The 23284-nt window shown below is 36.2% G+C and overlaps 1 protein-coding gene across 2 annotated transcripts; it reads right to left on the reverse strand.

The window, feature by feature from the left end:
• Positions 1–2372: 2372 nt before the first annotated feature.
• On the reverse strand, positions 2373–16465 carry LOC107566425 (CMP-N-acetylneuraminate-beta-galactosamide-alpha-2,3-sialyltransferase 2-like). 2 transcript variants are annotated; one of them, XM_016251974.1, is made up of 7 exons: positions 16351–16465; positions 8370–9136; positions 5089–5276; positions 4532–4711; positions 3636–3681; positions 3430–3549; positions 2373–3349 (listed from the first exon to the last, which is right to left on the reverse strand). In XM_016251974.1, the coding sequence occupies exons 2-7, from the start codon at positions 8694–8696 to the stop codon at positions 3182–3184; spliced, it is 1029 nt and encodes a 342-aa protein (XP_016107460.1). In that variant the 5' UTR covers positions 8697–9136; positions 16351–16465; the 3' UTR covers positions 2373–3181. The 2 variants fall into 2 exon arrangements, with proteins under 2 accessions (XP_016107460.1, XP_016107403.1); XM_016251917.1 differs by having other exon boundaries at positions 16347–16465.
• Between the last annotated feature and the right edge of the window lie 6819 nt (positions 16466–23284).

The raw sequence follows: 23284 nt of genomic DNA on the forward strand, positions 1-23284 counted from the left end.
TGCTTTGTTTTTTTAAGCATTTAAGCACATTTCCCCCCAAAATCTTAGTTTTTCAAAAAATCTATTCTAATTTTGAATTCTTATTTCCACTACTGTATTAAATACTGTAAACAGTTTTTTTTTAATGTAAAAGCAGGGAAATTTTTTGCATTAAAGTAGTTAGAATGAGATTTTTTTTCACGCTATAGCAACAATTTGGGGAGAAAAGTGCTTTAAAAATAAACAAATTTAAATTGATATAAGTTGTAATAAAACTTTAATGGTCCCAAAACATTTCTTTGTTCTTTCCGGAACAGGTTATTATGAGATCATTCATTTATTGTTCAATTACTTCTGTAACTTCAGACGAAAAATCACTGAATAAATGGTTAAGTGGTTTATTGAAAACAGACCACAGATTAATCACAGGTTCACACAAAACTTCATGAACATAGAAGCTTACCAAGATGTGCACACACCACGCAATTTGGCCATTACAATGCGATCAGACCATCACATTCAGCTGGACAGTCTTTGAACATGGACTAACTCCTTAAAGTGCTTCGAGAGTAGAGAACTACTTGTGGCAGAAGACATTTTTGCAAATCATGTCACACCCAGGGAATATTAAATCTGCGGTCACATGTTGTTTGGGAATATGACAAGTAAACAAAACCATAAAAACTCATTTGGCCAGTTTTTTGACGTTACTGCTCAATATCTTGGACTCCTCCTAAATAATTCCACCGATAGGTAGATGTAAAAAATATTCAATTATAATTGGTGAGCTGTTTCTCTACTTGCATTAGAGAAACTTATATATACACCGTCATGTATTAAAAGTTGAACTTGTGGTTTTAGCTCTGCTTTTTATACGTTTAAGAACCTGAATGGAAAACTGGGGTATTGTGAGATATTTATGTATTGTGTATCTCATTAAAAAATAGGCTTGTACGTTTTACTGTATTTTTTTTATTTACGCGACAATATCAACTTTTTATTTTTAATACTGTCCTGGATGCCCTTAAACTGTGACTTTTGAATTCAATTCATTTTTTTTATTGTTTATGCTTTGGTTCTGTTTCTAAATAGATTGTTAAAACACACTTTCGTGTCAGTTTCTTTTTGAATTTTTTTCTAAACTATAATTCTCCAAGGATGATGGTGTTCAGAATATCTGTGACTGTTCTCCATGCAAACTCTCTAAACCGTAAAATCCACTGATTGACATGAAGCAAAGAATCCAAAGCTAAAATACATTCGAGAACAGAAGAAATGGCAACAAACAATGAAATTTCAGCTCAAGTTTCAACCTTGTCACAGTCCTTAAAACAGTTCACAATAATGCAAACTAGAAAAAAAGGGGGGGGGGGGCACAGAACATCTATCTGACTACCACTAGTAATTTCAACTATAAAAATACAGAGATCAATTGTAATTCAGGAAAAAAAGATAATCAAAGATGTATGAAAATACAGCATGTGCTCTATCCATAACTGTAAATCACAAGACAGGTTGTTGTACGAGTGCCACTGAGAACACTCTAGGGACGGCTTTGGTCTAAAGCAGGGGTAGGCAAGTTCGGTCCTAGCGAGCCGCAGTCCTGCAGAGTTCAGCTCCAACCATGAAAAAAAAAACTCACCTGCCTATAGCCTTAGTGATCCTGAAGACATTGATTAGCTTGTTCAGGTGTGTCTGATTAGGGTTGGAGCTGAACTCTGCAGGACTGCGGCTTTCTAGGACCGAACTTGCCTACCCCTGGTCTAAAGGTATATAATAATATTAAACACATAACACAACAACGCTCTCATAGCAAACAACACACTCTCAACTATAACCTAGAATGTGTTCTCACATCTCTATGTGACATAAATCTTCCAGCATGTGGTTTGGCTATATTTAGCTGATTTCAGTATGGTTAAATAACGACAGAACTTTAAGGTGAAAAAAACCCCCTTCAAAAACAACACAGAAAATGTGTGGTGACTTGAACGATGTCAGTGCATCTCTGTAATTGTCTGAGGTGAAATCTTAATACGCTATTCAAACTGGCTTCTGACTTCTAAAAATGTGTGTATTGCTTATTTAACCTTTTAAAACATTATAACCCCCAAACTTGTCATCTAAAAAGCTTTAATGCACTGCAGGTTGAAGTTAAAAGTCAACATGAAATTTAAACTGAACTTATGTACTTCACCCAAAAATAAACTTTTTTTTTTTTCTTCCAAAAAACTGTTTCTCACCCTCACTCGTTCCAAACCTGCATGATTTTAAAATACAGTAGTCAACATTTGAAGTGGATCAAAAAAGTTCATCAAAGTTGTCCTAAGACGAGAACGCATTTTGGTTTTAGGACAACTTTGATGAAAGGTTTTGATCCACTTCAAATGTTGACTAAAAAAATCTTTTCATTTTTGTCCATGAAATGAAAGTCAATGGGGTCCAATATTGTTTGAACCCCTATGTTCCCCAATGTGAAGAAAAAGTTATTTTTGGGTGAACTATCCTTTTAATACTGATTTATCATTACATGCTATTTCAAAGAAAACTGTTTTCATAAGCTTTCATCAAAATTTAACAGCTTGCTTGGCCTCCGAAACGCATTTCCTTTTCGGCTGACGTAAAACTCTCCAACCAAACAACAGATGGTCCAATCTGGTATTTAACACCCACTTTTCATGATCCAATCAATTACCAATAGATCAAATCAAGCCCCGCCCCCTCTCATCTAATATTCTGTTGCTGGGTTGTGAATTCTGCTTCATGTTGACTTTAAGGCTTAAATGCCCTGAAAGCTGCTGATGATCAACATCTTTCTTGCAGTGCGGACAGCTTTGTTGACTATACATGAAACTAGTTTTGCACATTTGCAGTACAGACACTGTGTGAGGCTATTCAGAACAGTTGCAGTTAGAAAGAAGAATATAAGGAGGCTCACATCAAGCCGTTTTGCTTGCTGTTTGTCATCTTCAAAGTTTCAGTGCCCGGAAGGAAGGCAAACATCCGTCTTTTCTTCAGGCACAAAGCAAGTGAAAGAACAAGTTAATTTGGTCTTGATGTCTATGGGTTTGGTTCAGTGTAGTTCACAGTGGTCAATTAATGGTAGGGTGGATCGCAGATCTGCGTCTCTTTGGCTTCCATACAGCTGCTGCACGTCCTGGCTTTGAGCAGTACTGCGTCAATGAAGGCCACAATTACAGGCTCATCTGTACAGTTTGATTTTGCCCTCTTTGTTGAGCCTCTGAATGATCTCAGTCTCGAAATCTGCATTGTGGACGCCCGTCTTTCGAAAGGCGCCGGCGTATCTGTTGTACTCCCAGTAGTGGTGCCAGTTTCCTTGCTTGTCTGCCCCATATCCAAACACTGACACCTGTTGGGATTGAACATCGTCAGTGAGAATAGTCTGATGATGCAGAAATTATCATCTTGGCTGTAAATACAAGTACAAACCTCATCACAGAGATGCAGAGCAAATATAATGGCTACTATCCCGGTGGACGGGTACCTTCCATGACGCTCTGTCCATCTGTCATGTGTGTATTTAAAGAAGGCTGGATTTACAACCATCACCTGGACAGCACACACGGTAGGATGAGTTAGGCTTAACAAACGGATGCATTTATGGATTTACAAGCTTTAGCGTGATTAACACTCACCTTGTCTTTGTCAGCTTCTACACGATTTTTCACTCTCATGTACGTCCTGTTTGGGATATACAAACAGTTTTAGCAAAGAGTGAGGGAAATCATTTTAGTGCGATTTTACTTGTAATCTACACTACAAGTCAAACGTTTTTGAACAGTAAGCTTTTTAATGTTTAAAAAAAAAAAAAAAGAAGTCTCTTCTGCTCACCAAGCCTGGATTTATTTGATCCAAAATACAGCAAAAGCAGTAATATTGTGAAATATTTTTACTATTTAAAATAACTGCTTTCTATTTGAATATATTTTAAAATGTAATTTATTCCTCTGATCAAAGCTGAATTTTCAGTATCATTACTCCAGTCTTCAGTGTCACACGATTCTTCAGAAATCATTCAAATATGCTGATTTGCTGTTCAAGAAACATTGAGTATTATTATTATTATCAATACTTAAAACAGTTTAAAAAACATTTTTTCGGGGGTGAAATTACTTTTATTAAGCAAGGATGCTTTAAATTGATCAAAAGTGATGATAAAGACATTTATAATGTTACAAAAGATTTCAGATAAATACTGTTCTTCTGAACCTTCTATTAATCAGAAACCTGAAAAATTCTACTCGGCTGTTTTCAACATAATAATAATAATATAAATGTTTTTTGAGCAGAATATTAGAATGATTTCTGAAGGATCATGATGTGACTGGAGTAATGATGCTAAAAATTCAGGTTTGAAATCACAGGAATACATTGTATTTTCAAATAGAAAAGACTTATTTTAAATAGTAAAAATATTTCAACATTTTACTGTTTTTGCTGTACTTTGGATCAAATAAATGCAGGCTTGGTGAGCAGAAGCGACTAATTTAAAAAACATAAAAAATCTTATTGTATGTATTGTTTGACATACATTTTGATCTCTCCTGTGGAAAGGGCACTGGACAACCACTGCATGTCTTTCAGTTTGAAGGGAAGAAGGACGAGATGGACACCAGGTCTCAGATCGATCGCACTCTCTGGGTACATGAAGTGGTGGGTGGTTCGGTTACCTACATCCTCTTCAAAACCCACAGTTACGGCTTTATTCATTCTGTGGGACATTCCAGTCAAAATGCATTAGTAAAAAACTCCTGCACTTATTGGTTGTTACATATATATATAAAAAAGAAGAAGCTGAATAATTTACTCTCAGATACTTTTGATTCAACATCAGTATTAACATTTTAATTACAGTTTTTTTTTTTAGGTGAAACAGTAGTTTTAAACAAACACAAAAAAATTTTTTTTTTTTAAATATCGTTTTGTCCATACAGTGAAAGTCAATGGGGTCCAGGGTTGTTTTGAACCCCTTTGACTTTCAGTGTTTAGACAAAAAGATATCAAAATATCGTTTTTTTGTCCATTTTAACTGATGAATTTTCTTTTTATAAAAGTTTAGACCAGACATACAAAGAGTAGAAAACAGACCTAATAACAGCTGAGTGCGAATCTATCAAGGCTCCATATTTGGACTCCAGCAGATTCCCCGAGTTTCCAACAACTGCACACTTCCGGCACTGGCTCTGCTGTGGCATTTCATTCTCATGTGGAGGGAAAATGATCTTAAACATCTTCTGGGTGACGTCCTTGATCACTCCATTAGATGCCTGCAAAGACTATACAAAACAATATAATAAATACAACTTATAAAGCTAGCCTCCAAATTTCAAGCTACTAATCTTTACATTTTTTATGTTAAAAGGAAAGCAGTTTTGGCTATCCAAACTATTCCAATCTTACTGTATATGCAGAAAATAGTCTTTGAAATTTTCAGAATTGATTCCTAGGTAAGTTTTTTTCCTATATACCTGCGATGGCACTTGTGTGCGTTAGAGTCATATTCTGATTTCTCACACAAACACACAATATAGAATAAGTATATAAACTTGTATAATGTTTCATGGTGTAAGCAAAATACAAGGCCAATCTTGGGCTTTAAAACCATAACTTAAAAATAAATAACTTAATAAAAATGCACAAATAAATTTGACAAAGTAAACTAATTCATTTATAATTACACGTGCCCCCTCAGATTTTTGAGCCAAATGGATTTTGAATGCAGCTTCCAAAAGACAAAAAAATAGCCTATTAATATTTTCTATATTTAATACAATCACACCGGCGTGATTAGAACGTTCAGTGCGTCATATCATCAGCTGCTAAATTCAAATCTGCGTTCGTTCGCAGGCTGGCGCTGAGCCAGATACAGATGCGTTTTTACAGCGCTGCGCATTATAACCAATCACACACGATGCTGTTGAGCTTATGAATGCAATGACCAATCAGAGGTGTTCAGATGAGTCATCGCTAAAATGCCGGTGTTTCCTTCACTCGCTTGCTGACTGAATACCTCTTTCTGGCGAATTCTCTAGTTAGAAACAAAGTGCAAATGTGTGTACGAATCTGAAAGATATTAATTTCATAGTGTAAACAGCTTCAGTGATTTTAATGGGAGTTTTTGAGAGTGCTTGAACTAGACTGTCATTGAAAATGTTCTTTGCTCTCTTTCTGTACAATGAAAGTTATGATGAGTAGCCTAACTTGCAATGTTTTTATATTCACATTAACTTTCAATGTTAAATTCACATTAAATATAAACTCAGTCGTATTAAAAATATGTTATGGCATGACACCCATATCTGTTACTTAAGTAAACAGGTTTTTATGCATAGTTAATCAATTACATTATTAGGTTACTTTGACCATCGCCCACTATAGATCAACATAATCTATAAAGGTGAGAATCAAGATATTTCATGATATAGTTAATGTGTTTAGGGATGTTTCGAATAAAAAGGAAAAAAATTAATAAAACATAAGTGCCGTTGTGGCTGCTGTGTGTCACATGACGATACCCCCCAAACTCGTGCCCCCTCAAAAATAATGAATGCATGATGCCCCTGGATTTCACCCCTAAAAAATACTGTCTAACGTTTCTTATGTGCCATGTGAAAACTCAAAACTCTTGAGGCACACCAATGTCAAGCATAATCGAGTACGCTCCCATAGCCCGCAAAAGCCTGAAAGCCTTTAATTAGGCTAAATTAAACCTTACTGAAACACATGGCAGGGCTGAAGGGCCTACTTGTGCCCTTGTTCCCTAGGAGAATTACTTTTTTGTTTAAGGAAACCAGATAATGACTGCAGCTCTGGGGATCCACCGCCATTGCATTAATGATGTTTGGCAAACAGATATGATGGTAGTAAACTTGAGAGGGTCTAGAATGAACACCAGCTGTTGTCTTACCCTGACATGTCCATGTGCCAGAAAGGGAAAATGATATCTAGCTATGATGATTCAACTTTAGAGGCATGCCTAAGAATCCCAAGAGCTATTCTGTCTCTTTGAAAGGCCAATGGCTGTCTAGAGACTAGCAAATAAATCTAGGAACTAATCCAACATTAACTGTCCAACTCAGTGTAGAAATTGGAAAACTAAATCTACATAAATCTACATCAGCGCATTCAGCGGTGTGCAGTGGTGTTCTGAAATGAGGCAAAGTCCTCTGTTGTTGTTTTTTTTTCCATTCATGTCACATTCTCTTGTTTAAATATACTTACACTATCAGAAAAAGAGAAAAGAAAAAAAATTGCAATTTTTACACAATGTACAAACGCAAGAGGCAGGATACTGATCAGGGGCGTGTCCTCTGAGGAGGCAAGGGAGGCAGTCCCTCCTCAAAAAATTGGATGAGAATTTGTTTTTAGATTTTATTTATATATATATATACACAATTAAATCTATTTAACACATATCTACCTTAATTTTCCTGCAAGAACAGGCGTGGCCATTTCTAAATTTTACGGGTCTGGCTTCCGGTCTTATCTCAAAACCGCTCATTTTGCTGCTTGATATTGCAAACTGGTGTCTTGCCATATTATTTTAATGTATTTTCTTAATTATGAACACACTGGTGTGTAGTGCAAACAGTTTGACCATTTACTGCATGCTGTTATTCTTCTCGTTATTTCCCTATAGCAGCTAATAAACCGGAACTCTCGCCCATAGTCTTACTTCCGCATTGAAGAACCAGGTGGATAGATTTAAATTATTTCTAAATGTTTTCTCAAATTTAAGAGTATAGTGATTAACGAAAAGCATGATTGTTTATGAGTAGGTTATGCAGTAATGTAGTCAGTTCTATCAAGTTAGTGGAGACATAGGCAAGCCACATCAGTAGCATTTCGTTGAGAAAATGGATGTGAAAAAACTACTTCACAATAACTATTGACATTGTAAATCAGGATGTGGTCTAACAGTAGCTAGCTACAGCACTGAAATTTTTTTCGTTGTGTTTTAGCGTGTTTTTCGAAGTGCAAATAATACATTTTCTAACTGTAAGTTATTGCTCTTATTGTGAATTATTCATCCATTTGTTACAACAGAATGCATATCAACATATGAAATAAATGATCTGTTGCTTCTTCCGTTTAAATGCATTTTTAAATGCATTTCTTCCATTTATGCATAAAAAAAAAACAGGGCACCACAACGCAGTAGTAAAAGATACTCCATTCTGTAAGACTATTTATTAATGGATTATAAAAATGTTTGAATCATCTTCATTTGGGGGCAAACATTGAGATGAATGTGAATTATTTGATTAATTATTCAGCATATCATGCAATTCATTTAATTTGAATTTAAAAATGACTGGCAGCCTTAGAAGAACGAAATGCAGAACTTAAACCATCAATGTGCCACTTACCAGCCACCACTTCAGAGAAAGTGGATCTATGTCATCATCCCTGCCGGTGAGGTAAGGTTGCCGTTTATGATCATAGTGTTGGTCAAACCACTCCGACACACCCTTGTCTGCTATACAGGAAGGACAGCTACAGGAATTACCTCGTCTTGACTCTGTGACAGCCATCTGTAACGGTGTCTGGTTCTTCATTGGTATCCTGAAATCGTGATGAGTGGGTAAATCTGTGATGGGCACAACACTGGCCTTCTGAATGGTGTGAGCAGCTATCATTAAAAACAAAATGGCACCTAGCACAGTGCCTAAGTACAGTTTTCTTCTCAACATCATGGTTAAGACAGACTAAACCTCAGGGTGGATTTCCAGAAAAAAGATTTAAAGGAACCACCACAGTAACAGGAATTCACTTCTGGCTTGGCTTGTTCCTGCCAAATGGATTGTGGGTTTTATGGTCTATGATGCGTTGCTTTACAAAACAAAATGGCCTCTGAGGTGGAAAATGACAGGATTTTCAATCCAGGATTGTCCATTATGGCCTTGTTCTATCTGGCCATCCTGTCATGATTTTGCAAAGCTCAAGCACAAGTCCTCAAAGTGGAACATGCTAAAAAGAGACAGACATGCGGTTCTAAATGTTCAATTCAGTGAAGGAAATGAGTCGGAGGCAAAGCAGCTTCACTTCCTGTCTGTACAGCTGTAAGCGTCTCTGCTCATATTTCATTCCGCATTTATCCTAATGTAGCACCCACTACTGCCAAAGCTCCTCATTCCTGAAAAATACAGAAGAACATCAACATTTAGAATGTTTTTTTCTTTTTCTTTTCACGATTTCATTCTGATTCACCGATGAACTACTTCACCTTTCAAAACTGGTCTAAATAATTCACTCACAAGCAGTGCTGGGTCGATTACTTACAAATTGTAGTCCGTTACTAATTACAGATTACATAATGAAAACTGTAGTTAGTATCGTAATCTATCTTACTCATTTTAGGTATTGTATTCTGACTACTTTTTAGATTACTTTTAATTAAACTTGTTTTAAACATACCATATCGAAAATATATTCCTTGAAATATTTCTTTGTTTGTGAACAACAAAGCTGAATAGTATGACACACAGTAGGATTTTTAGAAAGGAAAATTTAAGAGGAAAAAAGAAGAATTAGGGAGAATTAATAAATTATGAATTATTTACTGCCATTGTGTAAATAATATATAATCATGTAATCAATAACTAAGTAATTGTAATCGGATTATGAGCATTTTTAAATGCAATATACCCTAATTACAAGAACTTCATTTTTGGAATCGGAGTACACAATCGAACTTACATGTAACAAGTTACTACCCAGCCCTGATCACAAATTAGAGCTGCACGATTCTGGATAAATTGAGAATCATGTTCATGAAATTCATGTTTCTTAACCAAACATGGTAACTGCTCTCTCTGTGTCAGCGGCAGTGCGAACACAGATTTGAATGATCCGGTAAGGCTTTGTCAAAGGTTTAATAGACTCGGTCAATCTTTGTCATTTAGAAATGAGATCGCGTAGGTGTCAGAATCGAGATTGTGATCTTTGAACGATTAATCATGCAGCTCTATCCTAAATCATATCTTGTTACTCAAGTTTAGCTAGATTTCAGTGAATAACAGCTTAAAGTTTAGCCACTTCCTCACATGAAACCATATTAACTACTTTGAAGGTGTTTTTCAATCTTTTTTGAAGCTACAGTCCACATTTCTTGTAACTGCATGGAACAGAGCAAGAATCACAGTATTTCCCCCCTCTAATTGTGTTCTACAGAAGAAATTAGGTCATGTGAAGTACGTGAGGTTGAGTAAACAATGACAGAATTTCCACTTTTTTGTGAATCATCCTATTAAAGTCAACTTACGAAACTCACTCTTTGAGGCAGTACTAAATGAAAGAATCACTTAGCTTCACAATCCTGTTTTCACCTTCAGTCATGATGAATTGATGTAAAAGGAAGTCTGTCTGTCGACTTATTCTTCAAAAACATATAGCTAATACAAGACTGCTGAGATTGCAAGAATGTGGCTGAACCTCCCGGCCTCGCACCCCCACCACATCCACAATGAAGAACTACATAAATAAAGCGCCACTGACTGCGTTGGACCAATCGCACTGATGCAGCAATCCATCTTTAGATTGATGACTGTCAAACACAACTACTCCCACAATTCCCAGTCTAGAGCTTTGTACTTGATCCATGGTACTTAAAATAGCCTGCTTGATCTCCTTAACAAGCATCCTTGAAACAGCCACTTTACTTTGAAAGAATAAAAGGCTACCCCAGAAACCACAGTCAAAGTGACTGCAGAGCAGGGCTGAAATTTTATCCTGTATGCTAAACAGGAAGTCCCAGACTTCCCTCGTCAGTTAGGGAGCCGTTTCCAGTGGAGCAGGGAGACGCTGGTAATGGGGTGGGGGATGTGGGATCAGCTGACATTCAGCTGATTTGGAAGAACCATCTCTCTCTGCCAGACAGCTGTCTCAATACAGACCAAACAGAATTACATCTCAGGCCAGCGTGCCAAACCTACCTAGTCAGCAAAGTGGTGGTACAGACGAGTCTCCCCCACCGTTCATTACTCAAAGTGAACTATGCTCAAAATGAGCTTAAAGTAACCAATCCAGAGCTGATGAATCCAGAACGTTCTCATTTGCTTAAGCTGAAAAACAAGCGGCCCATTCAGTAATCAGGAGGAATTACAACAGCTGTAGTGCACTAGAAAGACATATTAGTTTCCCTACAAGTGGCTCTAAATATATTAGACCAAAGTAATATTTGCACTGGGACGTGGGGAGCCTGCACATTGTGACGTTCTTCTAAAGATAACAGTGATTATCACAATTTAAAAATAGAGCAAATGTCAATGTCTTGATACCCTGCCAATTTACCTTGGATCAACACTTCTGCCTAATCTGCCTTTGCATGGTCAAAGAACAGATAGAACCACCACAATGAAAACCTGCTGTGTGTTTTTTAGTTGCATAGTTTTTCAGCTGAATTCATTCATTTGCATACCAATGTCAATTGGGACTCTCATATTGCTGAAACTAGAGGCTCCTCAATGAGTGCCAAACTATTCCGGTTTGATTGCTCATTAAAATGTGCCCTTTACTCAGCAAAAGGGACCCCTTTTCACAGGACTTCTGCCCAAACTTTCTGTGTAAGCCTTGAGGTACGCACTGGGTTTGGAAGGCAACCACTTCAAGCAAACAGTAGTTGATAAATGGCATAACCTTTCAGAACTATCAGGGCTGTGAATACAATCTCAGGATTTGGAAAGGACCAAATGAAACTAGATTCTCTAAAGACAATGGAGATGGCTAACTGGCGTACTGCATGTTGAGGGGGAACCTTTCTATAAATATAGTGCATTGTGGTCTTCATTAACAAATCTTTCAATTCAATTTAAGTTTTTATAATGCTTTTCACAATACATATTGTGTCAAAGCCACTTTAAAGAAAATGCTTTTTCTGTCCTACAATCAGGAAGTATTCAGTTATCTACCAGATATGTATCAGTGTAACACACATATGGTAGTAACATACAGCTTTAATATATGTTATGTGGTTAGTTACTCAACAAATGTGTCAAGTAGCAATTACAACTCATTACAATATAATTACAAAGATTACAATATAAGAATAATATTAGACAGTTTTGTATGTCGATCCAAAGTTGGCGCTATCTGAAAACGTTGTGCCTTGTTATGAGTTTTGAGAACATATTTTAAGTAATTAAAATACATAAGGTTTTACACATAAGATTTTAAATAATTTAATTATTGTTCTTAATCCCATCACAAGCGGCTTTTAATGCAAAATGTATGCAGTATAATATAATATAATATATTATAATATAATATAATAAATTTCCACCATGGTTTGGTTGTTATTTAACTATTGTAATGTAAGTTCTCTTGAAATATACAATTATAGAATAAAAATATATAATTAAAATAATATAATAATAATGAATTTCAACTTTTTTCTTTCTTCACTTCATTTCTTTTCTCTATATACTGCATTTGTTGGTTAAATTATATATATAAATTAAATAAAAGAAAAATGATAGAAGAACAAAAATAAGGTAAATAATTTGACTGGAGCCATAATTTAGAAGAGGCCATAAAGAGGCCAGTCAACTAACCATGTCTTGCATTACAAAACTGGGTGTTTACAATGTTAACCGCTGATTGTAATCTAGTTATCGACAGTAAATTTGAGTCGAAGCATCTTGCATTTGACAAAATATATCTGACTTCTAATCTGAAAATTGTGGTGCACGTTTCACCATCAGTGTCTAGACAGAGACTGAGGCATCCTCACGCAAATGAAATAAACATTCTCCTGTGTTACCAAGCATAAACAGTGTCCGAGGTTTCCATTCCATTTTTATTTCCTACAACAAAGACCAGAAACAAAATTAGTAATTACGAAACAGCAATCAAAACTGCTGAGGTGCCGAGAAACCTTGCTCTAAAAGATTTGCCTTGGATACCAGCCAAAGCTTTTTAACTTGCAGAAGCGTGAGAGGCTTGTTTTGCTCAAGGCATGTTAAAGAGTCAGGCCATGTTAACACTACAGTGCGAGTTTCAAGTAAGGTGTGGAGTGGACTGCTAAGGGCAGAGGGGCTTTTGGGGTCTCACATTTCCAGTGAACGCAGTTCACATCTCGCAGTTGTGAAGATGCGTGTGTTGTGGTTCCCTCAACAAGGGAAGTAAAATACCCAAGCCCACCATCCCCCACAATATTACTGTAAGCATAGCACACTTATCAGCCTCTCTGATAGCCAAAATATCTTTCAGAATGCAAGGGTGTCTCTCATTTCCGTTTCCCTTAGTCAACTCATCTGGTAACTCTAAAACTGATCTTAAGAAACTGGAATAGCCACACTATAAAGTACTATATTTTACCAATTTAAAACATTGAAAAAATGCTACTGTAAAAACCTGTTACACAGTTAACTGTACGCAGTGTTAGGTAAGTTACTTTCAAAAAGTAATTAATTACTATTACATCATCAATATTGTATTTAAATAACTTTACCAATTACTTTGTCTGAAAAGTAATTTAGTTACTCCATAAGTAACTTAATTATTCAAATCGCTAATTAGGCTACATCTTAAAATCCCTATAAACCTTAAAGCATAGACAATACAAACTAAACTCGTTATTCTTTCAATTTAAGTCAAACATAGAATAGCTTAGCCTTTTAGCTTTAAAACAATTGCAATACTTAAACATTTTTATAAAAAATGTAACCTCCTTTGGTTAAAAAATAGAAATACTCTGCAAAATATCTGAATAACAAAACAGCTTAAGAAAAGTTAAACAATACATTTCAGTTTGGCAAGATGTTCAGGAAAAGCCCAAATAGTAAAATCCGTACAGGTTTATGTAAAAATAACACGTTAACTAATGTAGGTAAGAATACATTTCAGAAATGATCTCCTCCGCTGAATAAAGCTGCGTCAGATCTTCTGAGGTAAATTCGGGCTTATTCCTCATAGCAGGTCTTCTTTCAAAAACGATGAAAATTAGATGAATCTTGATTTTATTTTTTTATCTATTTTTTTGTATCTAGGTGAGGGCGTTTGCGTGCAGGTGACTGCATATAAATGAGCTCATATACGGGAAAGACTGTACCTCGCTTTAGTTTCCTACGGATTACATAATCAGATAATATTCGTTTTCGATTTGAATTCATTCATTTACAAGTAGACACTTCAAGCTTTTTATAGACATATTTCTCATGTCTCTGTGTCAAGTATTCATTGAGTTTGTGATGCGTAGAAAGTTGCTCATGGAGACATAGACGGCAGAAAGCGCACCCTGTTTGATTTATTTTACAAAAGCAAAATGTTTTGTTGTTATTGTCAGTGTACACAAATAAAAGTAGGCCCTTTTTAGATTCAACTGATTTTAGTCTTATCTGTATCGGAGTATTTAAAGGAGACATATTATGCCCCTTTTTACAATATGTAATATAAGTCTCTGGTGTCCCCAGAATGTGTCTGTGAAGTTTCAGCTCAAAATACTCCACAAATCATGCATTATATCATTTTGAAAATGCCTATTTTGAGTGGAAGCAGAAACACACTGTTTTTTCGGGCCTGTCTCTTTACATGCAAATGAGCTGCTGCTCCCCGCCCCCTTTTCCAGAACAGAGCTGCACCATTACAGCTCGTACCTGCTAAAAAACATCTGTTTTGGTTCTGATTATCATGTTTATCACGCTGAAATCATGCGGTTTAAACCATATGAGTTTAAACTTCTGATATACGGTTTTCTGAGTGCACATGCAGAGGGTTAAAGACGCTGCATTCAATTTGATCTTTAGACTGTAAATTTACATTTCAAATTCAATATTGATTTTAGAACTGTTTAAATTATTTACAGTATGTAAAGCAAGTATTTTAAAAGTAACTGTAATTACCTAAAAATGAACAGTAATCCCTTACTTTACTTTTTCAGTGGATAAGTAATTTAATTACAGTAACGTGTTACACCCAACACTGACTGTATGTTACCTTTCTGTATACAGCAAAACATATATTTCAATTGACAAAACATACTTCCAATACTTTTATACATTAATACGTTTTACTGTATTGTTTAAGTAGTAAAAATATGAATTACTTTACTTTAAGCCCATATACTTTCAGAAAATATTGTAAAACTTTAAGTTATATGTTGTATTTTAATCCACAATACATCTACTATATAATTTGCTATACATACACTATTTAATTTAAGAACTGTAAATTATACAGGTCACCAAAATGCTTGATCGCTGTTTTTTTTACAGTAAAGTTCCATAGCTTGCCAGTTTTGTACAGCAAATATATCTTTACAGTGTAACCACACTGCTGTGACAGTCTAAAAGTATATGACAGAAAAACGCTAGTAAAAACGGAAACGTGATTTTAAGCTGTCAAGAAAGTTGTACAACCTCACAGGTTTCCCAGGTTCCACTGTGTTTGTTATTACAGCTTTCTTCAATAACCAAGTTTGGGGGAGTCGACGTTACTATGGCACGCTTTTGACAGCTGCAACCAACACAAACCTAACTCTGAAACAAACCTAGATAGATCTCTAGTCCAGTAAACTTGGTATTTTAAATGAACTTCATTGTGTGTATTTGGGAAGAATTAGGAAAACTTTTTCGTAAACGTCTTGTGGTAAGAAACTGACCCTTCATTCACACACAAATTGAAAGGTATTCTATACTAGAATTAATAGTACGTGTAGGCTACGTGATTAAATTATAACTGGTCAAGACGAAAACCATTTATTCTAAACCACTGGTGCATTTAGTCACTCATGGGTTGTGTCAAAACCTCGTCAGCTACTTTCTAGACAGCATTTTTGGCCATCATATGTGCTGCAGTGCTCGAACACTTGAACGACGATTAAGTGCCAAAAAAAGCTAAGTAGGCATCTCATGAAGTTATGAGACACGGCCATGGTTTACATCCAAATGAAAAGTTGTATCTTTTACTTTTAAAACTTCCGCAAACAATTTCAATGATCTCTAATGCGCAATTTAGGAAGGTAACAGTGTAAGTTTAAAAAACATGGATGAGTTATCAAAGACTCAAACCGTTTCCTCTAGAAGTTCAGCTCAAGTTTAATCTTTTAGGTGGTGGATCATCGTGTTAAACTCGAAATAAATCTTGTAACTACAACCTGTTGTTTAGTAGTAAAGGGGACTGGTTAGCATTGCATTAGCTAAAAGTGTGGGTTAAAAAAGAAGTAACGTTAGAGCGAAAGAAAGAACATAACTTTGAGGCGGCAGCTCAACTCCGTTAACTCATTTGAGACCGCTTGCTCGCATCAGATTCTCTCGTATATATTCAGTTCGGTTTGTTAAAGTTGAAACGGGTTTAGTATAAGATCAGATGCAGTCGCCTAGAAAGCGGGATAAGTTTAGGCTACTTACCCACCTTGTTCTCAGCTCGAGTGTGGGTGACTAACACACAGTACTCCGTATTGCACACTGAGGAGAAATGATGTCAAGCTTTACGTCCTGCGTCTACTCGCTCTGTGAGTGTGTGTGCGCAACTTTCCTAACTGCTCGAAAAAAAACTATAGGCCTATTATTAAATCAACTTAACTGATAATAATATTAATATATCTTAATTTCTCAGTACCAGTTTGTGTGTGCTATTATGTAATTTTTTTAAAATGTCACTTTTACTCGTTAAGAAATTAACAGCATTTTAAGAAATATTAAAATGGTATGCATTCACGTAATATGAGGATTCAAGTCATATCAGTCTTCTAGAAACAGCTGTTGAGCAGGTCGCCCCTTACGGTCTTATATCACATGACCAGCTGTTTCCTGCAACATACATTGTTTCTATTGCTACTAATCTGTCTACTAAACTGTTCTGAACACAATATATTATGTTGAGACTGAATCTAAATAATATCTATAGATGTGAGTGCTATAAGATGGAGAAAACACAGAGGAAAAGAAACAGAAAAACAAACGGTTTGCTGTGCAGTTCTAGTAAAAAAAAAAAGAAGAAAAAAGAAAAGAAAAATGGCATGCCTCCATGCCAATAGGTGTCAGTATGAGTTCCAAACCACTGGTAGGAATTAATAAGAGCCAGATAAACTTTTAACATTTTATGTAGCCTAGCTTTTAGCATACTTTCTATTTAAAATAATTTTGCAAACAATATATAAGGCCTTTTATGTGGGGCAGTAGTGGCTTAATAGATAGAGCGTTGGACTTGTAACCTGAAGGTCATGGGTTCGAGTTTCAGATCTGGCAGGAAAACCACCTTCAATACCAAGATTGAGGTGTTTGTGTGCAGAACACAAATTCTGAATGTGGGGCACCATACTTGGCTACACTTCACTATATGTAGTTTCATGTGTTATTCTCAATACATACATATCCCTGCATGTGCAAAAGGGAGCTACAGGAGATGTAAATCAAATATGAGAGAAACATCAAAATGTAATAGTGCTTCTCTGCACATTTGGCATTTGTCCTGTGTCTGGTTTGTGTGGTTCTCTGATAGCTGTCCACTGCTTAGTCAATGCAGCAGTTCTCTGACAGGCCACTGAGGTTTGTTGGGAGTGCAGTGTTTACTTAAAATGAATTAGCTTGACATTAATTGACATGATAAAGCAGTGCAGCTTCCACACAACTGGACAGAAGACTAGACCTTTGCATATCAGTCCTGTCTCCCGAGGTTATTTATGTTGCTTAGTCAATGCAGCAGTTCTCTGACAGGCCACTGAGGTTGTTGGGAGTGCAGTGTTTACTTAAAATGAATTAGCTTGACATTAATTGACATGATAAAGCAGTGCAGCTTCCACACAACTGGACAGAAGACTAGACCTTTGCATATCAGTCCTGTCTCCCGAGGTTATTTATGCAGGAGGACATGATGTACTTTTTGATTTTGAACATAGGACCCTGATGTAGACAAATAGCTTTTGCTTTTATCACAAACTTTTAAAATAAAAGATTAGGAGAAGGCAAATGTCTTACATAATGAGAGCAAATGGAAAGAAGCATTTTATTGCACAAATAAAAGGGTTTTAACATGGTAATAAGAATAAAAGTGATCCATCTTCTCAAGCACAGAGACAGCAGTGAGTACACACATTTTTGCAGAAGACCATGGGACAGATCCCAGATAAGAGTAAAAGCAACCGTTTTTGCGCCCATCAGATAAAGCAGTCACTTACAATGGCCATTTTTGTAGGACAGAAGAAATGTGCCAAATTGGTTGGCAAACCAAGTCGGTAGAGTGTGTATGGCTGTGATCAAACCACAAAACTGAATCGCTGAAGAAAGAGAACACATATTTATTACACCACAAAAACTGTACATGTCTGGTCATTTTAATTTAAGGCTGAATGTACAGTAAAAGTAGATGTTTCCCTGTACAGCCGTGGCTGAAATGAGAAATTCAATTTTGAAACGAGAGGTCATGTTATTGTACCGTTGTTGATGTCTTGGCAGGAAGTAATTTACAATATGGGTTGAATTAAAACTAGTGTGTTCGTGTCCATGTGTGAAATTGTTAAGATGTTGTTGTGTAATGTTGGAACTATAAAGAGAAAGTACACCATATCTAGTTGTTTAACAGACTTTAGTCCAACTTTGGCATACACTCAATGTAAACACTCAAGACACAGACTGAAATTTGGACATCTGGCAAACAAACTGAACGTTTCTTTCGCAATGTTACTGATCTTTAGCTGTCCTTCTGATATCGCTTGTATAAATCAAGCATAGCGTTAGTTCTGGCAGGTCACGTTAGTCAAGCTCGCATCAGCTGACTCTCAGCTGATCCCCATCAACCTATGGGAATACGATACCTATCTAAGCATTCATATATAAGGTCCTTCAGTATTATCAGCAGTTTTCGCATTGGTCAATAGCTAATTACCCTCCTCCATCCCCAACTCCTCCTCTGTCAGTCAGGATTCAGCCATCTGATTCTCCTTTGAATCAGACTAATTCTAAAATGTGTACATAAAATTATTGAACTTTAACCATATCTGCAATACATTTATGTTGGTTCTGTTCTGTTTACCCTGGGGGGGTTATCACTGCTCTCCCTGCTCTCATCCATGCTAGGCTGCATGGATGCGCAAGGAGTTCTTGCCCAGAACAGAACCATACCGCCAATCCAAACTGTATACTAATTGTCAATCATCTTTGACGATAGTGGTCCTGACAGAAATGTTCAAGAACATCTTCGTTTGTTTTCAATACCATATAATTTCTTTATTTTTTTACTAAATAAAGTAAATGACTATATATGAATAGCATCAACATAAATTAAGGTCATATTGCTTTATAGAGAAAAGAAGGTCTGTGTCACGAATTCAGTCCATAGACTTCCGTTTATTCACCACCAGAGGTCACCCTTTCCATTACATTGACTCTCGCACAACACAAACTGTTGCATAGCACCCTGGACTACATATCCCATCGTTCTTTGCACGATTTGCACACTGCACTGATTGCACACAGCTGTTTCTAATCACCTCACTCACTATATAACACCCACTCTAACCACCTTTCTCTGCTGAGTATTGTTTAGCCTGTACCCCTTTCCGAGTCGCTGTGTTTTCCTTGTTTTGCCTTGCCTGTTTTTGCGGTTTCTGATCTTTGCCTGTTTTCTTGGATTTCTCCCTCTCGTCTCGCCCCTGTGATTCTGTCTGCTGATCGGTGACCTACGCTAGCCCTGGGACTATTCTTGTGTTTTGCCCGCCATATACCTGTTTGCCATTGTTTTGACCCTGCCTGTTTACCATGTTTCTTTAATAAAGCCTGCAGATGGATCCACACGTCTCGTCAGCCACGTTACAGTCTGCAAGGGTGAGACCAGGTATGGTTGCAACATGGGGAGAGTTGAAAACACCATTTCCACCAATCAGGAATAAGATAAGAGTCCTATAATTTCATTATTTACCCACTTCCTCCCCGAGCTTATATGAATGGTTAAGGCTGTAAATGGGTATATGCAGATTTTATAAAGAAAGAAAAAAAAAGATTGATGTAAGAATGTAATTTTTTTTTTTTTTTTTTTTGATAAACTACGTTTTGTTTAGTACTTAAACTGTTGCAGATAAAATCATATAACTTACATTAGAATAAATGGTAGATTCTAAGGCAAAATGTGATGCATTTTTAAACTGCTAATTTCAAACCATTATGCTAATACAGCTAACTAAACACTGGATGACAGGGGTGGGGTAAGTTGTAACACATTTTATCATGCCCTTGCATAGAACTGAGAACTTTCATGTCTATATGGAGCCATTTGGAAGCTCAAAGCCAAAGGAAGTGTGTGTAAAATGTGCCCTATGCGGTCTCTGGATACACCAAGCCTGCTCTCTAGGGTTAAAAACATTGATTTGTCACCATTGTGACTCTAAGAAAATGTATACATGGACACAAATTTACACAGTTTTTGTTAGATCTATATGTTCTTTACCTCAGTACACTGGAGTTGAGTGTTCATTAAGCATAAATACAGTTAAGGAAGTTTGTTCTGGTAGTCTACTGTAATTTAAACACACACGCACCTGCATCAAACAGAAAGTGGATTTGAGCTGTGGTCACAGAAAATGAGACATTATTTTATATTGTTCTTTTAGATTTTCAATAAACCTATTTTTGACGCAAACCCCATGGGGTGGCTGCTTTTATTTTATTTATTTAAAAAAAAAAAATTTTTTGTCTGTTACAACACAGATTGTAACAAAGGCACTCCATGTAACTGACATCAACTTGCAAGGGCTGTGATTATTCTTGTAGAGGTCTGACTTGGTTCACTCTAGCTCAAATTCAGCGAGTTACAGATGCTGAAACAAAGTGTTACAACCATACCCGATCTCCCCTATCTATAAAAACAAGAGAGCAACCAAATATAGAACAAAGTACTTGTATAAGCGATATGGTTACTGAAGGCTATGACAGGATGCTAAACAATTTATGTACAACACCATAGAGCAGTTGAGTAATAGTTGCAGTAGTTTTATAGTTAGCGTTTGTGTAGTTGAACATAAACAAAAAACCAACAGACAGATACACACAGAGCTGCTGATGCAGGGGTTGTTTTTGCTGCTGTTTTTTAAAGCTTTGTTAATAATTTCCAGGGATGGCAAAAGCTGTTTGGCCAAGGACTTGCTATTGAAGGACAATATGATAAACAGGTGAGGACTGAACTTACATGAAATGTCCACGTAGGACTGTGAGAAAGCAAAATGTGAGACAATAAGCAACTGTGTAACAAGTTATTAAATTTAATACCATCTATAGTTTCTGCAGATTTCCAGGTAAAGGATTTTACAAATGAAAATGCATTTGTGTGCTTTATTTATTCATTTGTTTATTTGAGTTGCTTTTCTGAGACAAAAAAATAAATTATAAAGAAGCAAGTTATTAAAACGTACTAGTTTTTTTTTCTTGTTTTTGTTTTATTAGCCAGGAAAAGGGGGGACAAGTGTTGTTTTCAAAAGGGTTTGAAATGAACTATATTTGTATTATAGTCACTGGTTCATATTTCCTCACCCCATCAGCAGTCATGGACAAGATGAGACAACCCCTATCGGGCAATAGCTGGTGTCCAGTTACATATGACTAAGAGACAGGGATTTAACCGCAATGTTGGCATGGGAACTTGTCTCTTAAAATAATGTGCTAGCAACAAATGAGGTGCTATTGCAACAGGCTATGTGAACAAACATTTGCTTTGTCCTATTAAAAAGAGTGGCAATTTGGCCTTTGTTTGGTAAAATGTGTGGCTGTGTGTCTGAACAAAACCGCTATCATCACAAAGATCTTTTCACATCACTTCAGAGGGAATCTGAGAGTTCAGTGTCTCTGACTGTGAAGTAAAAGTATTTAGGCCTATTACATGACAAGGAGATGGTGAAGAGGACCAGGAGGTGCTTGACTTTGAATGTGCAGGAGTAAGGAAAACCGTACACAAAGCCCACTTTTAAAGAGAGTTTTTCTCCTGAGGGAGCATGGCTCTGCTCCCAGATATCTAGATTTTACAGCATGAAAGCTCACTAATGAATCTGTTTCATGTAAAATCTTGACTGAATGTCTTGGCATTGAAATAACATTGGAAACCTCACCTGAACTAGCTGCACTAACAGAAGGCATAATATTTACATTTACATTTCAGCTTTTTCATGTTTCATTTAGATGTACATTTGATATTGGATATGGATTCTATGTGGACTGCTTCTGTGTGTACTTCAGGGCATGGGCACGCATGCTTATAACTTGGACTATAGTTAGCATGTTCATGTGAGTCAAAAAGGAAATTACATGCTTGTATCTTACAGTTGATGATCGCATATGCATGGTTAAACTTCCTTTTTTGATGTTTGTATCATGGTTACAGAACACAGTCTGTATACTGAGGTTTTGTCAACCACTGAGCAAAAAAAAAAAAAAAGAGGTATTCATATGTATAATACAGATAAAATGTAAACTTGTTAAAAATAAGAGCAGAAAATATTGCTTTGTGCTATTGTTACTCCATCACATGGCCTTTTTGTCATATTTGTTTTAAATTCCTCCAAAATGAGAGGCACTATGAACACCTCTGTCATGCATGTAGCTGCACATATGGAACAAGTCAAAGTTTCCATGTGTAGACTAAAGAGTAGAGCTGACCGAGCGGCAGTCATTAAGTGGAAAACCTGAGGCGAAGTTTGGAAAGGAAGTAAATGAGCTCATAAATCCACAGTATGTCTGCTCATGTCTCCCACACTCATCAGACTGTACCTGTACCATCTGTACTGTGGCCAGGATAGAATCAACTTAATTTTCATCAGTTCTTATCCTCAAATCAGCCATATTAAAAATTAAACATCGAGTTATACCAGTTTACATCTTAATGTCATATGAAGTTTGTTTGTTTTGATCAGGTGTGAAAAAGTTTGTTTTGCTAACTTTTTAGCCTATATATTATCCTTTTATACATTGTTTTTTAAGTATTAAGTATTAATCATTAAGTAGTAAGTAGTTTTCCATGTTAATTTTACTTCATTCCATTCATGCAAATCTCATGTCACTAGTAATATAGTAATATAACACTCAGTAATATAACTTGGAGGCAGTATGCTAACATTCTTTCTTTCTTTCTTTTGTTCTTCAAAAATTGAACAGCAGTAGTAATGCATAATCATCCTTTTATATAGGGTACTACATACTTCTAGTTTGGTAGCTTGCAGCATCATAGCAAAATTAAGAAAAGATGGCAAGAGTTATGGACACAGGAAAGAAAAGGGAAGACACTTTCAATATGTGGATTTCCAGAAACAGTCAAAGATGTTTTTTCTTAAATGTGCTGGTTATAATAAAAGAGTTAAGGATAAAAA

The sequence above is a fragment of the Sinocyclocheilus grahami genome, unplaced genomic scaffold (assembly GCF_001515645.1).
Source record: "Sinocyclocheilus grahami isolate Dianchi unplaced genomic scaffold, SAMN03320097.WGS_v1.1 scaffold3.1, whole genome shotgun sequence".
Lineage (NCBI taxonomy): Eukaryota > Metazoa > Chordata > Actinopteri > Cypriniformes > Cyprinidae > Sinocyclocheilus > Sinocyclocheilus grahami.

Coding starts and splice junctions, on each gene's coding strand:
- LOC107566425 (XM_016251974.1), bottom strand. CDS start 8,696: ATGATGTTGAGAAGAAAACTGTACTTAGGCACTGTGCTAGGTGCCATT. Junction 4,712..5,088: donor TCGCACTCAGCTGTTATTAG/GTCTGTTTTCTA, acceptor AATGTCCCACAG/AATGAATAAAGCCGTAACTG. Junction 3,550..3,635: donor TAGAAGCTGACAAAGACAAG/GTGAGTGTTAAT, acceptor TGTGCTGTCCAG/GTGATGGTTGTAAATCCAGC.